This window comes from Sceloporus undulatus, chromosome 3 (genome assembly GCF_019175285.1).
Source record: "Sceloporus undulatus isolate JIND9_A2432 ecotype Alabama chromosome 3, SceUnd_v1.1, whole genome shotgun sequence".
Classification (NCBI taxonomy): Eukaryota; Metazoa; Chordata; class Lepidosauria; order Squamata; family Phrynosomatidae; genus Sceloporus; species Sceloporus undulatus.
This window is the reverse complement of record NC_056524.1, coordinates 45182460-45198857: the sequence shown is the minus strand read 5'-3', so window position 1 is coordinate 45198857 and position 16398 is coordinate 45182460. Positions and strand designations below refer to the sequence as shown.

Genomic DNA, 16398 nt, shown 5'->3' with positions numbered 1-16398 from the left:
AAATGTGGCCATCTTGAATCAATTTGGATTGGATCCAGATCAGATCAAATTGATCTGAAGTGATTCAGGATGATTCAGCTATTCTGACATCACATTGCAGTCCAAGAAAGCCAAATAGTCTCTCCAAAATGATAGAAAAACAGCACTCGATAATGATAACATTAAGATGGGGACAAGGATCAGGGAGGAGAGGAGAGGAGAGGTGTTGAAACTTGTTCATTGGCAACTCTACCTTCCAATCTGGGACACAGATCTCAGCAGCACTCTCCAGTCACAGTGCTATAGAGGGAAACATGGTGTCATTATCCTTCTCTCACATTTTTCCTAGTTCTCTGTTGCTACTGGAACATTTTGAGAAGAGCTTTTTGAAACTGGATGGACATTTTGTGTTTACTGTAATTTGAATTTCTCCTTCTTTCATCTTACCATTTCAGTAGGACAGCTCATATTCCCTTGCCTTCAGTGCTGCAAATTTTGGTCCTAGTTCTTTTTAGAAGGTGACTTACATAATTTTAATATTTTCCTTCTAAATTGGGATCAATTTGTTGGAGTCAGCAACCTTTGTTTATTAACATTCATTAAATGCTAGTTTGCATTATTGTGACTTCCTGTTGGCTTACATTTCCGCATCTACTCTCTTCCTGCATCACTCTAACTTGCCGCCATTTCTGTCTCTCTCTCTCTCTTCCATAGGACAATGTGTTTGACTATGAATAAGTAATCTATAAGTAAAACTACTTTGTATATGTTTTACAAAAAAAGATTAAACTTGCTTCTGTTCACTGTTAGACTCTTTGGATGGAAGGGTTATGGGACTGGGTGTTGGTCAGCTTCTGCCTTACTAATTGATTATTCTCCTTGAGAGATCCACTATCTCTCTCATTTTCTAATACATGTTAGAAAGATGTTGCACCTTATGGAGGACCTTTGGTGTTGTGACCTCTACAGTTAGACCTCTTCCTTCCACTCAGTGTAAGCAAGTTTTGCAATAACTCATGATCCCAACAGGGATTTCCTAGGGCTGATGTAATTACTCCCTTAACTGTAATACAGAACTATAATCTTGAACAGTGATGTACTCTTAGCAGTTAAAGAGGTCCCCAAAGTGCAAGAAACTGTGTTGACTTGTGTCAACAAACTAGTTCTACAATTAGATCTATGAGTTTTCATCTTCACCTGAAGAAGGTCTTTTGTAAAAAGAATGAATTGCAGTTGTCCACTGAATGCTAAGCTACCCTCAAATGCCTTGAATTACTACAGGGAAATCGTATAACAATACAATGTTTTTATGAAAATCAGTTCCCTCCTCTCCCCAGCTACTGTGATGATTGCAACTAAGAAGGGACAGGGAAGTTTAAGGGAGCAGTGGCAGATAAAGGCACAGACTTTGGTAATCACAAAGTCCCACTGCTTCAACCCTGTGGGCCCTGATTCCACTACAACATTGGTTTCCAGATGCAATCTTTGGGGTTGTTCCCACTAGGAAAAGCATCAAATCCCGATTTGATGTATGTGCCCCTATTTCCCACTGGAAATTGATCCCAATTCCTCATTGGATCAATTCCAGTGGAAAAACCGTGGGGCAAATGCCAAAAGCCTGGGGTATTTTGGTAGCCGGTTTTTGGTGGTTCTTTTGACAAAAATCGATTCTGACGCAGTTTCTAACAGTGGGAACGCCAGATCAGAATCGATTTTTTAAAAAGGGGAGGGACAAATGGCAGGTGTGTGTGTGTTGTCCATCTCCAGAGATATCACACACACCACCAGTGCCACCTTTTTGGGTCTTTTTTAAAAAAAAATAAAACTAGGCACAAAAGCGATAGCTTGACAAAGCAACTACTTGTAGAAACAAGTAGCTTTTAAGCCATTCTATCGATTTTGCAATTTTGTGATTAGTTTTTTTTAAAAAAAAACAGTCTCCCCCATCCTCCTCCTTCTCCTCCTCCTCCCAGCTCCATTCTCCAGTGTCCACACTCCCCCCGGCCTTGCCCCTGTCCTCCTCTTCCTCCTTCTCTCCATTCGGTGGTGATTCAGGTGGGGGAGGGATGGAGGAAGGGACTGGGAGAGCCAGTGGCGGGCGCCATCTTTGCCCTCCAGGACGCCTCCTCCTCTGAGCCACCCTGAGCAGGTGGGGACAAAGGTCCGTGCCAAAAAACTGCAATTCCAAAAGTTCCCCATTCATATGTGGATGAGGGACCTTTTAGAATCAATTTGACATAGCGGAGCAGAGCCGGATTGAGATTCGAATATTTCCTTAAGTGGGAATGACCCCTATGTATAGCTTATGTGTCAGCAAAGCTACATATTGTGATTCAGCCCCTTTGAAGTATCTGATAGCTTTATGCACTTGCATTTTGATAGTGCACTGAGTTGCATCTGTCATCTTCAATATCTAAATTTTACTTTAGAACTTAGAACCCACACCAAACCCTCAAGCTACTTCTTAAACCTAATATTTGGTATGAAAGCAAGTTAATTGAAAACATGCACACACACACACACACACACACAGACACAAACACGGGAGCAGCATGCTACTACTACTGACTACTTCCTAGTGCCCACCTCATTTTTGCATGCATGTACATGTGACATGGCATTAAGGAATATTTTGCAGATTCTGGGATTGCAGGTTCTGAAACAGAAGACTATAACAGCATAATATTCCAGTAGTGGATAGCACTATGTTTTGCTAGATTGTTTGGGTATACACACCACTTATGGATTTATGTGCCATGGAGGAATGTTTCACATTAGACTTGTAGAAATAAGGTTTCTAGACCACCAACAACAACTGTTTTGAATTCAAAAGGGTGGAAGGAATCCAAACATTATAATGTTTTTAATCTACTTGGCCATTTTGACACAATAAGAGCACCATGATCAGATAAATTGTGGTGAACAATACCAAACCAACCACTGAATTCATGTAGTGAAATTCCCATTTAGATCTCATTTTTATAAGTAAAAGACTGAATAAAACTTAACCATTATCTCATGCAATCAGTAATTACAATGATTTCATTGAACAGAGATATTGCCAAGGAATAGTAAGCAGAAGGGACTGGAAGGCAGGAGAATTTATTTACACTTTTAAGATCTCCAATTAAAGCTAAAACAGGATCACTCTGCATGAAAGGAATCAGCAACAGAATATTGCTTAAGCATCATAAACAAATGTACTTAGGGCACCTTTTATCCTTGAGTAGATTTACAATATGTGAATCTCCTAGTTTTATGATGTCATTAGTATTTTTTTTAAAAAAACTTCACTTTTGGTCTTTAGTGAAGGTTATTAAAAACATAAAATCACTTTACAACACTATTCCTGTCTCTCTCCATTAACACTGACTTGAAATGTGCTGCCTCATGGAGATCACCAATGACATTTGAAGAGCCTTCCCTCTGGCAAAGGACGGCATAACCCCAGGTCCATTCCTCAATATTACTTCAGTCTTCTGTAAAACTATCAGCACAAAATATGTTAGCAAGATATACATCCCTATAGCACTTCAGCTGCAGTTTTAAACACACACACACAAAGTTATCACAGCATGCCTGCAAAATTTTACTGCATCATAACATAACTGTCAACCATGAACCTTGAGATAAGCTCAATTTCTGTACCCCAGAGTTAATGAGCTAAACTCAATTGTCAGTCCCAATAGGAGTAGGCTGAATTAATGGCGTTTACATAATGTTAACTGGCTAAATTCCCATTGATTTAATGGTTCTAATATGGTTGGAATTAACAATTGGATTTTTAGCCAAAACACCGTGATTTTTGAGCATGAGGTTGTTGCTAAGATAGTCAACAAGGTATTTGGCACTTTTCTCCATGTGAGAGATACCTCATTTGACTCCAAAAAAACACTAAAGCTTACAGACTTTTAAAAAAAATCTTAATGAGAGAGGAAAAAAATAAGGTAAGACTCTACAGTCAGTTATGACTAGACATCACGTCAAGAGACTATCTTTACCTTCTACCTTTAAAACCATAAAACTACAATGAAGACCAATGATGAACATGTTGACTGACTATTGGATGACTGTCTAACTAGGTAGGCATAAAAATGCAATGGCATATCATGGATGAAGACATGGCTGGTTGGATCAGATGCTGAAAAGAAGACCCCCACATTGCAATGTTTTATGTTGTTGTTGTTGTTTGCCTCCAAGTTGTTTCTGACTTATGACAACCCTAAGGTGAAACTAAGGCGTGGTACAGACCGCGCAAAAGTGCCGCGCGGCAACCGCATGGTCCCTAACCATGCGGTTTGGGGGTTGTGCCGTCCCTCTGAAGTAAAAACAGGTGCCAGCAGGCCACCATTTCTCAGCCGTCTGTACTGCACCTAAGTTTCTAAAGACAGAGTTTGCCATTGCCATCCTCTGAGGCTGAGAGAGTGTGACTTGTCCAAGGTCACCCAGAGGGTTTACATGGCCAATGCATATCACAATTGCTCGATTTGAAGCAGAGCAGTGCTAAGAATGATCTACACCTCAGGCAACTGTGCTTTTCCTATATTCCCCACCACCACCACCACAAAATCCCTTATGCATATTTTCTGTGATCTGAAAAAAGACAAAATAAATTACGGAGGGGAAAACACATGCCATGATTTGATAAGAGCACCATATTTCTGCTGTTCAAAAAGTGAATGGTTTCAGTTTCAGCAAGGCTAGAACATCTCTTGATCATTCCTGTGAATTAATTTGCTTTATAAGGCAAAGGTTGTTGAGAATGTGATGCACAGCCTGAGTAGGTTTACGCTGAAGCTTCACACCAGGATAGCCACCAAGTAAACTGTCTCAGAGCTGTGTGGCTGTTCAGGAATCTCCTCCTTCCCTCTGAAGCTGATAAAGCACACTGAGACAGATGGCTCTTCAAAGAGGCTCTTTTAATCTTCAGTTGCTATTTATGCAGATTCCTAAGCTACTTTCACTATACATCTGCCACCATCAACCCACAACCCACACTGTACAATGAGACGATCTTTATATACACTTTTGCCATGTGACCATTAAGTCCAGCCTCTTCCTGCTGTGTCATCTTAATTCTTATCCCCCAAGCAAGATGACTATGCATATTTACAGTAGTTTTACAACACTTCACAGTGCTTTCCAGCACATGATGACTTTGCAGAGACATCACCTCTTCTGATCCAACTGTAACCAATTACTGGGTTACCATGCTGCAAGTGACCCATAGTTACCTTTGTCACTCTTCTCCACATCTGGACATTTTATTTCAGGCTTTAGTCTCTGACAAAGGCAGAGAATGAAGAAAGGTTGGCCCAAGTTCTTTTCTGCCTGAAGCAAAGGGACAAAGTGATATCTTCTTCTTGCCTCCATGCTTTTCAGAATCCAGGTGGGGTGGCAGTTGCACTTTGCTTTAACACTGGAGAGGGGCAGCTTCTTTCACCATACCTGGAGACAGCATCTTAGTTTAGGGGAAATGGTGGGGATCTGCTATCCTACCGACAGCATCTGCTGCTTGAGATGATGCCCTCATTCAGTCTATTAGGAGAGCCAACCTAGTGCTAAAATAGGGAGATTCTATTTAGTACTAAGACTGGGGGAATATTAAATGCAAAAGAAAACAAATTCAGAGAACTACTCAAGGGTCATATATTTGAATTCACCCTTTTGCTGAAGCACTTGTACATGTGGCCAACATCAATTTGAGAATGCGAAGTGGTCAATTTGTTGCAGTGCTTAGAACTTGTGAGATGCATACTTAATGAAAGAGAATTATCTTTATTCATGAGCACAGTCAGAAAGATTATGTTTCCAATACATGGAACAGGGGGATGAGTCCTGACTGTCTTTGCTCGCTTAGATTCTTATGGAACAATGTCAACTCTTCTGCCCCTTAACAAGCTAGTTAGCAGCTTGCTTTTTCATTCTTATGTTGCGGTCTTTATTTGTACAAGAAGGATTTTGCTATATAAAATAGACACTTGCAGTTGGCAGAGGGCGCGGGGTGGGAGGGAAGGAAGGCTTAAGGCCTTTTCAGAACAATTGCATATGGTTATCCTAGCTAGAACAGATGTAACTGCAGAAATAAAAAGCAGAAGACAAAGGCTTGACATGTCTCTCAAAAATGCCTCATTACAAAATGCTTCACTCCTTATAGACAAACATTCTCTTCCATTTCTAACACACAATTAATTATTTGAATGCTTATATTGATATCAGAAATTCAGATACCAGAAAGTGACTTTAGAGAAAATTTTATGCATGATCAATTTAAAAGTGTGGGCTGTGGAATTAAATTATTTTACTTCAGTCTTTTCCTTTGTCAACTTGGAATTCTTTCCTTTGGTATTCATTGCTCCATCTAGTATAGAATGTCAACAATAAAAATATTTTCATCTTCCTCGTATTCACATCTTCTGCTGTGGTAGGCAAAACAGTATTGCTAGTCAGAATGGAGGGAGAGAGAGAGAAAAAGAAATATCACACTCAATTGTTACTGTTATTTGAAGAAATGAAAGAAAGACTTCAGAAATCTGGAAATTTGACCTGCTTATAAAAATAAGACAGCCAGCATAGTGTAGTAGTTTGAGTGTTACACTAGAACTCCAGGAGAACAGGATTCAAATCCCCACTCAGCAATGGAAGCCCACTGCGTGATTTTCAGCTAGTCACCTTCTCTTAGGGCCAAAACAGATGGCCATAAAGGCCATCTTCCCCCAAAAAATGCCTCAAGACCATGGCAAACACACACCACAGTCCAGAAGGCACCCTCAGCTGCTGACCGGAGTAAGAGTGGAAAAGATCTGCTCCTTTTTGGGGCAGTTTTGGGCCACCTTAGATGGCCCTGGCACAGCTCCCGGGTGACTGCCCAGTACTCTGGAAGCGTCCATCATCAAAACATCATCCCGCTAGAGTGGCTTGAAGCTGCCCCTATCTGATCGGCTGGGTGGCTTCCAAGCATCTTAGGGGCATGCGCCATCATAATGCCATGCCCCAAGCCACCCAGAAGCTGGATTTTCCACTCAGTCTGTTCAGGCCTTTAGAGCTTTATGACATTACAAAAGTAAGCTGAGACAGAGCAGCATAGAAGCAGCTTTCTCTTTATCAAATCTCACATTTGTGGGATTGCAACTACCATCAGCCCTAGCCAGTGTAGCCAGAGCTACAGGGTTATGAGAACTGTGTTTAAATATCAGCTGGTTTTCATTAGCTAGAGAAAAGCCATCCAGAATCTAAAGGGCTTATCAGGGCTTGGGACAATTCCTTATCCAAGAATCCCAGAATCCTCCAGCCAGCATAGGCACTATAGTTTGGGTAGGTGTGGTCCAAAAATTAACTTTCCCAGGCTCATGTCCTACCATTCTCCAGTGTGTTATATAACTCCAGTATGTTATATAGTTCTATAATACCCTGGTGCAAGAATTTTGGGCATCATCCTGGCCAGTGTGACTATAGGTTGATTATCCATTATCCTGATATCTGAAATCCAAAATATTTGAAAACCAAAATTATGGGTGGCTGAAACAAAGACACCCAATGCTTTTTAATGGTTCAATATACACAAACTTTGTTTCATACACAACATTATTTAAAATGTTGTGTATAAAACTACCTTCAGCCTATAAAGAATATAGCAAACATAAATGAACTTGACTTTCAGACATCTCCAAGATATGCAAATATTCCAAAATGAAAAAAATCCAGCTCTTCTGATCCTAAGCATATTGGATAAGGAGGACTCAACCTGTATATTTTAAAATGTCCAGTTGGCTTCAGCAGGAACATTTAAATTCCTCCTAATCCTTTTCCTTTAGAATGAATTACACTTGAAGGTACATAATGAGTATGAACATTTCCGGTGTTCACTCTGGGGCCTGACGAAGCTTATTGTTTGTTGCTCCAGACACCAGGACTAGAAGAATGTGTAAAAATAGTAGAGGAGTAGATGATATTGGATAGGATTCCCCCACCCAACTGGACGAGGCCAGAATTCTAGTCACTTCCAGGAAGTCATAATTCTACAACTGCATATCCTCCAACATTTCACACATGAAAAATGGGAAACAAGTGGCCAAGCAATATCAGAGTGTGGTCAAGATGGCAAAAGTAGAATCACAGAGTTGGAAGAGACCTCAAGGGCCATCCAGTCCAACTCCCTGCTGGTCAGGAAGAGGAAACGGATGTCCAGTGAGGAAGAACATACAAGCTAGGAAGGTTGCAGGAATTTGTTTTTGCCTGCTGCAACAGGACAGGATTCTGCCCCATACCTTTCTATTCTTCTGAGTTAACTGAGTACAAACTACTTTTGCACTTCAAACTCAGTTTACAGCAACTGAAGTGTGCTGACAAAGGGACAACATGGAAGAAGGAGAGATAAACTGGGACATTTCAAATGCTGCTGGAAAAGTGGAGTGGCAGAAAATTAATCAAGATGGTCTCTGCCAAATCGGGTTGGAGGGTATGTGACTACTGAAATATGAGAGCAAAGAGTTTTAGGCTTATAAAAATGATACAGGGCTGAAGTATTTGAACCTTGAGCAGTTCAGTTGTGTTTTAGATTTTTCTACAGACAGAGGTGCCTGTGTCTGATTTGGCAATGCAGACTAAAAAGTCTCAGTAGAAACAGAAACCATATGATCTTTAAAATGCATTTCAAAATGATAATCTAAGAGGCTATACACACAGGCGAGGAAGAGCCGCCTCTCTGCTGTGCAGCGTTGCCACAGCAACCAAATGGCATGGGAATGCTGCACAGCAAAAAAAAGAAGCCACCTAGAGCAGCTCCTATTTATTTATTTATTTATTTATTTATTTATTTTATTTGTATCCCGCTCTTTTTTGCAAAGTGATATGGTCTGCATCACAGCCCTTATGATGCCGCTTCCTGTAAGAGACATGTGGATGCTCAGATGCCCACACGTCATCTACACGCCCCCCGTGAGGGCAGTGCCACTCTATTTAATGACATCACCCACACATCATAGGGCTCGGGAGCATGCGCTTGGTGCGTGATCCTGAGCCCTACTATCGCCTCCAGGACACGGCTTCCTGGCGGTGTGTACTGGCCCTAAGTATTCTTATAGCCCTTTTCAGATCACATGTACAATGAACATATGACTTAGGTCCAGACCATTTGAAAGACCATATCTCCCCATATGAGCCTGCCTAAGTCTTAAGATCCTTAGTGAAGGACTTTCAGAGTCCCACCATTCCCATTAAATCTTTTAAATAGTTTTATACTCTTTTAAATGATGGATGTTTTTACATGATTGATAATTTACTCTTTTCTTAACTTTTATATTAACAATTTTTTAAATTGTTTTAACTTTGTTGTAAGCTTGAGTCCACTGTCAGATCAAAAGGAAGATATAATTTAAATACCCGGATAAAGAAAGAAATATAATCTGTGGGATGGGGGCAGTACCATAGGCCCCACCTCCAAATTTCAACCTCTAAAATGGATTTCTGCACACTGGCAAAACCACCTTTGAGCATTCCTTGCCTCGGAAAACCCTATCAAATTCATGGGGTCACCATAAATCAACAGATGACTTGAAAGGACAGACACAAAACAAATAGATTCATCTTAGAAGTTGACATAAATATGCATAGATTGGAGCTGGACCCTCTTGGTGGGATTTAACTAAGTGGTGCTTATTCCACATGCAATTCACAACTGCAAAAGAGATTATCTGTGGGTATGTCCACAGTGCACAGTTATAGCAGTTTCTTGCTACTTATAACTGCTTTCTATCCTACAGAATCCTGCCATTTTTTATTTGGAGAGGTATATATACGTCTCTAGTATAGTCCCCTGAATTACAGCATTAGAGTTCTGTGGCAGAGAAACTACAAATCCCAGTATTCTATAGGATGAAGGCATGGCAGTTAAAGTGCTATCAAACTGCTATCATGACTATTTAGTATTATTGTTGTGTGCTTTCATTTGGCTTCTGACTTATGGCAACTCTAAGGCAAATCTATCACAGGATTTTTTGGGACTGAGGACTTTATCACATGGGGAAAATTGGGGATTTAAATAGTGAAATTCACGTGAAAATCATGTAATCATGATTAACATTTTCACACACAATGTGATTACAGAGTGATTATCCCAGGAATAAACAGGCAATAAACAGCAACAAATAATTCACAGGATTTCCCCATTAATGATTTGTTGCTGTTTATTGCCTGTTTATTTCTGGGAGAATGGCACTTTAATCGCGACATCATGTGAAAATGTTAATTGTGATTGCATGATTTTTGCTGTTTGAACCCCTGATTTTCCCTATGTGATAAAGTCCTGGGAATGTGCCCATGGTCACCCAGTAGCTTTCCATAGCTGAACAAGGAATTGAACCCTGACCTGCAGTGTCCTAATCCCATCCTCAGACCCTAATCCCATGTTGTATCTATTATGCTGCTATACATTTTCCTAAGTTTTGAATTTTCAATTTTACACTGAAAAAGTATTCACCCCTTCCCTTGCTTCAAACAGAATTACAAGAGAATAGTGTTTTAGAACTATCCTGTATACACACATACACACAGAGTGGACTCAGTACAAATTGACTTTCCCATTGCTCTTTCTACCAAACTGATTTTTAAAATAATAATAATAATAATAATAATAATAATAATAATAATATGTTTTATTTATATACCGCTATTCCAAAGATCATAGTGGTGAACAGCAAGTAAGCTAATTAGCAAGTAAGCTAATTTGCCCCCAACAGTCTGGGTACTCATTTTAGCGACCTCGGAAGGATGCAAGCCTGAGTCGAGCTTGGGCCCTTTTGCTGGTCTTGAACTCGCAACCTTGTGGTCTTGAGTGAATGGCTGCAGTACAGGCATTTAACCACTGCGCCACCAGGGCTCCATGGTAATAGAGATATATTTACCTATAGCTGACATCACATATAATTTTACTACTATGTCACACACAGGGTTGCATCCAGATTTAGTCATGATCAATAGCATACTGTGGATTCCCAACCTTTTCATCTGTAAGTCTCAGAAACAGGGACAACTTGTTCTTTTAAACAATTCTTGAGTACATATCAGCAAGTGGGGCTGAAAAAAAAACCCTCATTTCTTTGAAGTTTATTTTTTTTAAACGGTGCTAGCACTGAAGAATCTTTGTGATTCTTTGCAGTGCTGTGTGCCTAAATGGTTTAAACAATTTAAAAAGCTGCATAGTTTTATCCTCTTGTGAAACTGGCTGGGTATTTTTTTTCAGGCATTGGGATAAAGGAAGCATTTTGATGCCGAAAAATCACGCTAAACTAATCCCTGTCCCTTCATCCTCTTTCACTTAAACTCAAACACGCTGCCCATTCTTTTGGCTATGGAAAACAAGCAGCCTATTAAAAATGTAGAGGCGTGGACAGATTCTCCCATTCAGATGATTCCCAACACACTTGCAGGTGCTGAACAGCACTTCTTGTGTTGCTGAGAAAAAGCCAGCAGAGAAAGAATGTTCTTGTCTAAGTAGTTTCCTGGTTTCACATTTTCTGAAGTATAGTGTTAAGTTGCTGAAAGATTGCTTCATTTGTCACCTGACTTTGAGCCCATGCAACACGAGAGTGCAGAGAGAATGAGGTGATAATTATGGGACTGAAAATTATGAGCAGTTTAGATTATATCTCAAGGAAGGATGCCTTCATTTCTTTTTTTCCTATTATATCAGGGCCACATTCAGGGGACTTTATGATAAGCTTCACTCTCATTCTTGTACAGTTACACACATGAATGGTCCCAGAAGCTACTATAAAGGGCACCAGTCTAAGTGCCTGAATGAGACTGAACTGCAGCAAATGGAACTTTATAATTTAGTTTTCATCATTGCTAATGAGAGCTCCTCGAATTAGCCTTCCACCTGTTACTTAACCACCAACTCAAGCAGATCTAAATGGATATTAGCTGAGTAAACATGGAGGAAAACCGAAGCTCCACTGACCTCAGACGTGAAGTTTTATTTGGTTTGAGTTACAAGGTTCTTGATTACAACTTCAATTTCATGCTTATGGTAGAATCTATCCCTGTGGATCTAAATTCATCAGCCAAACTCATTTGCATACACATGTATTACAGTGTGGCTTAAGGAGGCAGTTTCATGTTTCAAAGATGGGGAGTAGATCTTTCCAAAAGAAATTTGGATTAAAACAGATTCAAAGGAAGCATATTCATCAAGCACATCTTGTAAATCAGGTGTAGGAATTGTGCCAGTCAATGAACCAGTGTGGCATAGTGGTTTGAGTGTCGGACTACAACTCTGGAGACCAGGTTTCAATTCCCAGTTTGTCCATGAAACCCATGCTCTCAGCCTCAGGGGAAGGCAATAGAAAATTTCCTCTGAGCAAAGCTTACCAAGAAAAACCTGTGATAGGTTCTCCTTAAAGTTGGAAATGACTTGAAGGGGCACAACAACAAGGGCCACAGTGCATGGATCACTTGTGGCCTACCAAGTCATCTCACTGTGATCTCAGTGCCACAGCAAACTTCACAACATTTCCCCAGTTGCCTAAGAGGGACGCCGCCGTGGACAAATTGAGAACAGCACATCTTGGAGGAAAGGCCACACTTTATTAGCATACTAAGAGATAGCAAACACAAAATGTAGGGTTGGCTCCAATGCATGAGGTCTGGATCTGTCATTCATCAGCCCAGTGCTGAGTGAATGAACCAAGGTGCTTAGTCACGGCCAAGCTTTGGGATGGCAAGGGAATTTCAGTTAACGCTCACGCTCCAACGATCGCTCAAGCGATTGATCGCATCTCCGCAAATGTACATCAACGCATAACTCTCCCTTGTCAACGGGGGGGGGCGCTGTGCTGATGATGCCCCCACAATGGCAACACCGCATCGCTCGCAGCCCCCCCCGTGTCCGGATGGACTCCCGATCCAGTGCTACGCAGCCCTGGAAACCACGCCCACCAGATCCAAGACCTATGCAACCGCCACACAAAGTTGTGACAACACGCAAACCCACATAGGAAGGTAGGTGGGTGAGCAAAACAAGCAATGGCGCCAACTCCCGCGCCTCGTGGGCCTTAAATAGGTCCACCAACCAATGGAAGGCTGGAAAAGGGGGGCCAGGACCTGCCTCCCAGCCTCCCACCAATTGCAGGCGGCGCCATCCAATGACGCCGCCCACTCAGCGGGCGCTTCCGCCCACAGGGCCCGCTGGGACCCATAGTCCCAGCGGTGCAGGCAGAAGTCCCTCCTCCTGCCCTCCCCCAGAGCCAATCACGGCTCGAGCGGCCCAGCACCGGGGCTTCTGGGGCCGCTCGAGCCGGGAGGGGCCCACTGCCCGCCACGGGGGCATCCCCCAGCGGCAACCAGGCCGTCCCGCCAAGGCGGGCGGTCTCATTTCTTGATGCAGGTCAGAAAATCCAGCCATTTAGGGGCTTGTTTGTTTTTGTTTTGTTTTGTTTTTGGGGGGGAGGGTGGCTTCTGCCCATTGATCCCTAAGGATTTGAAGAAGTAGCAGTCTTTGGAACTTAACTAGCAACTCACCCCAACGTAAACTACAATTTCAAAGATGGGCAGTGCCAATCAAATGTGTGTTTATTAAGAAGGAAATATTATTGATTTCAGTGGGACTTATCCCAACAAGTGTGCACAGTGGGGTTTTTTTCCTCTTTGGCTAAAACTAACTAAACAAATGCAGGGGATAGGAAATGACTTTATAATGAATAATAGGATTAGTCATCTACACCAAATCTGTTGAATGGTTGGTAGCAATGCTTCAGCATTTCAGGCATGATTTTTCCCAGGCCATCCAGATACCTGGTTCTTTTTTGGATTCTAGGCATCCAATCAAGACCCTGTCTGGACCATTGTTTGATCTGGATTTCAAATTTGCATCTAATAAAATAAAGTAAAGTAAGCTCTTAGCCTTTGTAGATGTGGGGCAAAAGGTGGAGACACTCTTCTGTCACATTGTTCTGCAGGAACCAAATCCACCAGAGAATTTCTGGTATGAGAAAAATGAGAGAGACTAATGAGAGCAGCTGAGTGCAAGAAACAAGCAAGGGATGCACTGTAACAGTGCGAGGTAGGAGAAACAGGAGAATGAGAAATGCAAGCAACTGTATTCAGGATGCAAGAATTTAGCTCACTGTGAGGGAGTTGGACAGTTAGGCAAGCAAGCAATGTGAGTGGCAGAGTACAAGAAATAAGAGACAACTGGAATTGGAGGACATAAGGTGAGGTGAGAGAGGGAATAGGAGAGTTAGGAAGTAAGCAATATGAGCAGTGGTGCGCAAGAAGCAAACAAGATGCAAGATAATGGCATGTGATGAAGTAAGGGAGGGAATAGGAGAGAAAGGAGAATGAGTGGTACAAGCAACTATGTCCAAAAGGCAAATGAAGAGCTCATTGCAAGGGTGCGGAATGAGGTGAGGGAGGGATAAGAGAGAGTGAGTGGTCTAAGTGATGGAGCTTAAGAAGCAAGGGGTGTGTGCATTCTGTGTGTAAGAGAGAAAGCCGAGATGAAAGAGTGAGTAGGAGGGAAGGGACAGTGAAGCAAAAGAGTGCAGAGACAAGAGAGAAGGGAACATGAGAGTTGCAGCGGCAGGTTACAAGGTACCAGAGAGGAAGATGTGGTGTCACAAGGTGAGGTAAGAGGATAGGAGATGCAGCAGTAATGTGCAAAGAACAAGAGAAGGGAACATGCCCGAGGCATAAATTGAGTCCAGAGGGAAGGAAGAATTGGGGATAGGGCAAATTGGTAGCACACTAATCGAGGCAAGGCAACAGCACTAGAGATTGAGAGTTCCTGCATTGCAAGGGGTTGGACTGGATGGTCTTGTGGTGTCTTCCAACTGTACGATTCTATGATTCTATCCCAATGAAGAAGAAAACTTTGCAATTTATTGTTCCCATGCACTTCTCCTCGAGGTGGCTATTTCACAATACTACTCTGAGAAAAAAAAGCAGCTGTGAAAAGGCAAGTGGAGAGAGTAGACAGACACTTATTAAGGTGAATGCTTTGTGTGAATCTTCAGATTTTGGGGCAATGGAGCCAAACAATTATGAAGAAAACATAAAGTTTATTTTAATGGACTAATTTAACATTTATTTGTCCTGTGTTGAGAACTGTGACAGCAGACTACTGACTTCAAAGCAGGGAGTGAACAACTGCTGATGGCTAAGGGACACATTAATACCCCAGGAGATTCTGGAGGGCCAAACCCCATCACCAAAAAAGAAATAAAAAACATTTGTCTCCAAATGCCCTGTGGAAGAGTATTGGAGCACTTTTACCATGTTTTTAGTTTCCCCTTCGGCATTTGAGACCTCTACTCCCAGGAGGGACTTTGGCCCTGTTGGGGAAATATGCAGAGATAAACGCAGAGTAATCTTGGAAGCTAGTGAGTAGATAGACAAACTGGCAGATTGGAGCTTTGCCAGGAAAAACAGCTGCTAGATTAAAGTACCGTAGGCTGGCTTTTCTCCAAAGAGGCACTGTTTATTCTTGGTTGCAAAACACACACGAGAGCTATACCAACACCATCCCCCAACTACAAAATCCACACTGTACAATGATGATTTGAGCTTATATACACTTTTGCCATATGGCAATCTAGCTCAACTCCTTCCTGTACAATTTCCTGTGTTACCTGGATTACTGTCCTCCATTCCAGATGACACAGCATATTTACATAAGTGCTACGTGCTGCTCTCTGGCACACTCTGCGACCTTGGACAATCACCTGCTGTCTGGATCCACAGCTGCAACCAATTCCTGGTTAAGAGCAGTGAGTGTCCATTAGCTTCTCTGCCACATCTGAACATTTTCCATGCTGTTCATGGCCCAAGGAGGTCACAGCCTGGCCAAAGTCCCTTCTTGGAGCCCTGGGGGCCTGAGAGCTCACAAAAATGACCCTTGGCCCACATGCAGCCTGCAGGCCACACTCTGTCCACTCCTATATTAAATCAATTGTTACTTCCTCCTGGTAGAAAAACAAAAGCCTCAGTATAAAACAACTTGGGAAAGTTATTTTTTACTACAACACCCGAATCCCCAACATGGGAATTTTGGGTGTTATAATCCAATAAGTGATTGTCCAAACTGTAAACTATACAATGGGTATGGTAGTACAATACATTAGCTACATAAGTTGTCCTCACCAAGTTAATATAGGTCTCCAGACGTGCAGCCAGCTAGATAATTCACAGTTCTTACAGTCTCCGCTAGACAATCCACTGTTTTTGCAATCCAGTAAACCAAGAGTTTGGGGGAATTTCCCCACTTGTTTTTTTCTACAAGACCCTGGTGAGCCATCATACACAGCTAAATTATAGTCATCATTCAGATTGTAAGATCACAAGTTGTGCAATACAGTCTACTTTTATCATCTTTTTGCTTAATGGTGTTGAGCACTCAATCATAAGGTTGTGCAAAAGAGACAG

The 16398-nt window shown here is 41.8% G+C and overlaps 1 protein-coding gene across 1 annotated transcript in view; it reads right to left on the bottom strand.

Annotated features, from left to right (window-relative positions):
- The window catches only part of ZPLD1 (zona pellucida like domain containing 1), a 66155-nt gene extending 50340 nt beyond the window's left edge, over positions 1-15815 (bottom strand). Inside the window, exon 1 of the mRNA XM_042459776.1 lies at positions 15699-15815. Coding sequence (XP_042315710.1) covers positions 15699-15780 — 82 coding nt within the window. The 5' untranslated portion in view covers positions 15781-15815. The remainder of the gene's footprint in view (positions 1-15698) is intronic.
- Positions 15816-16398: the final 583 nt, after the last annotated feature.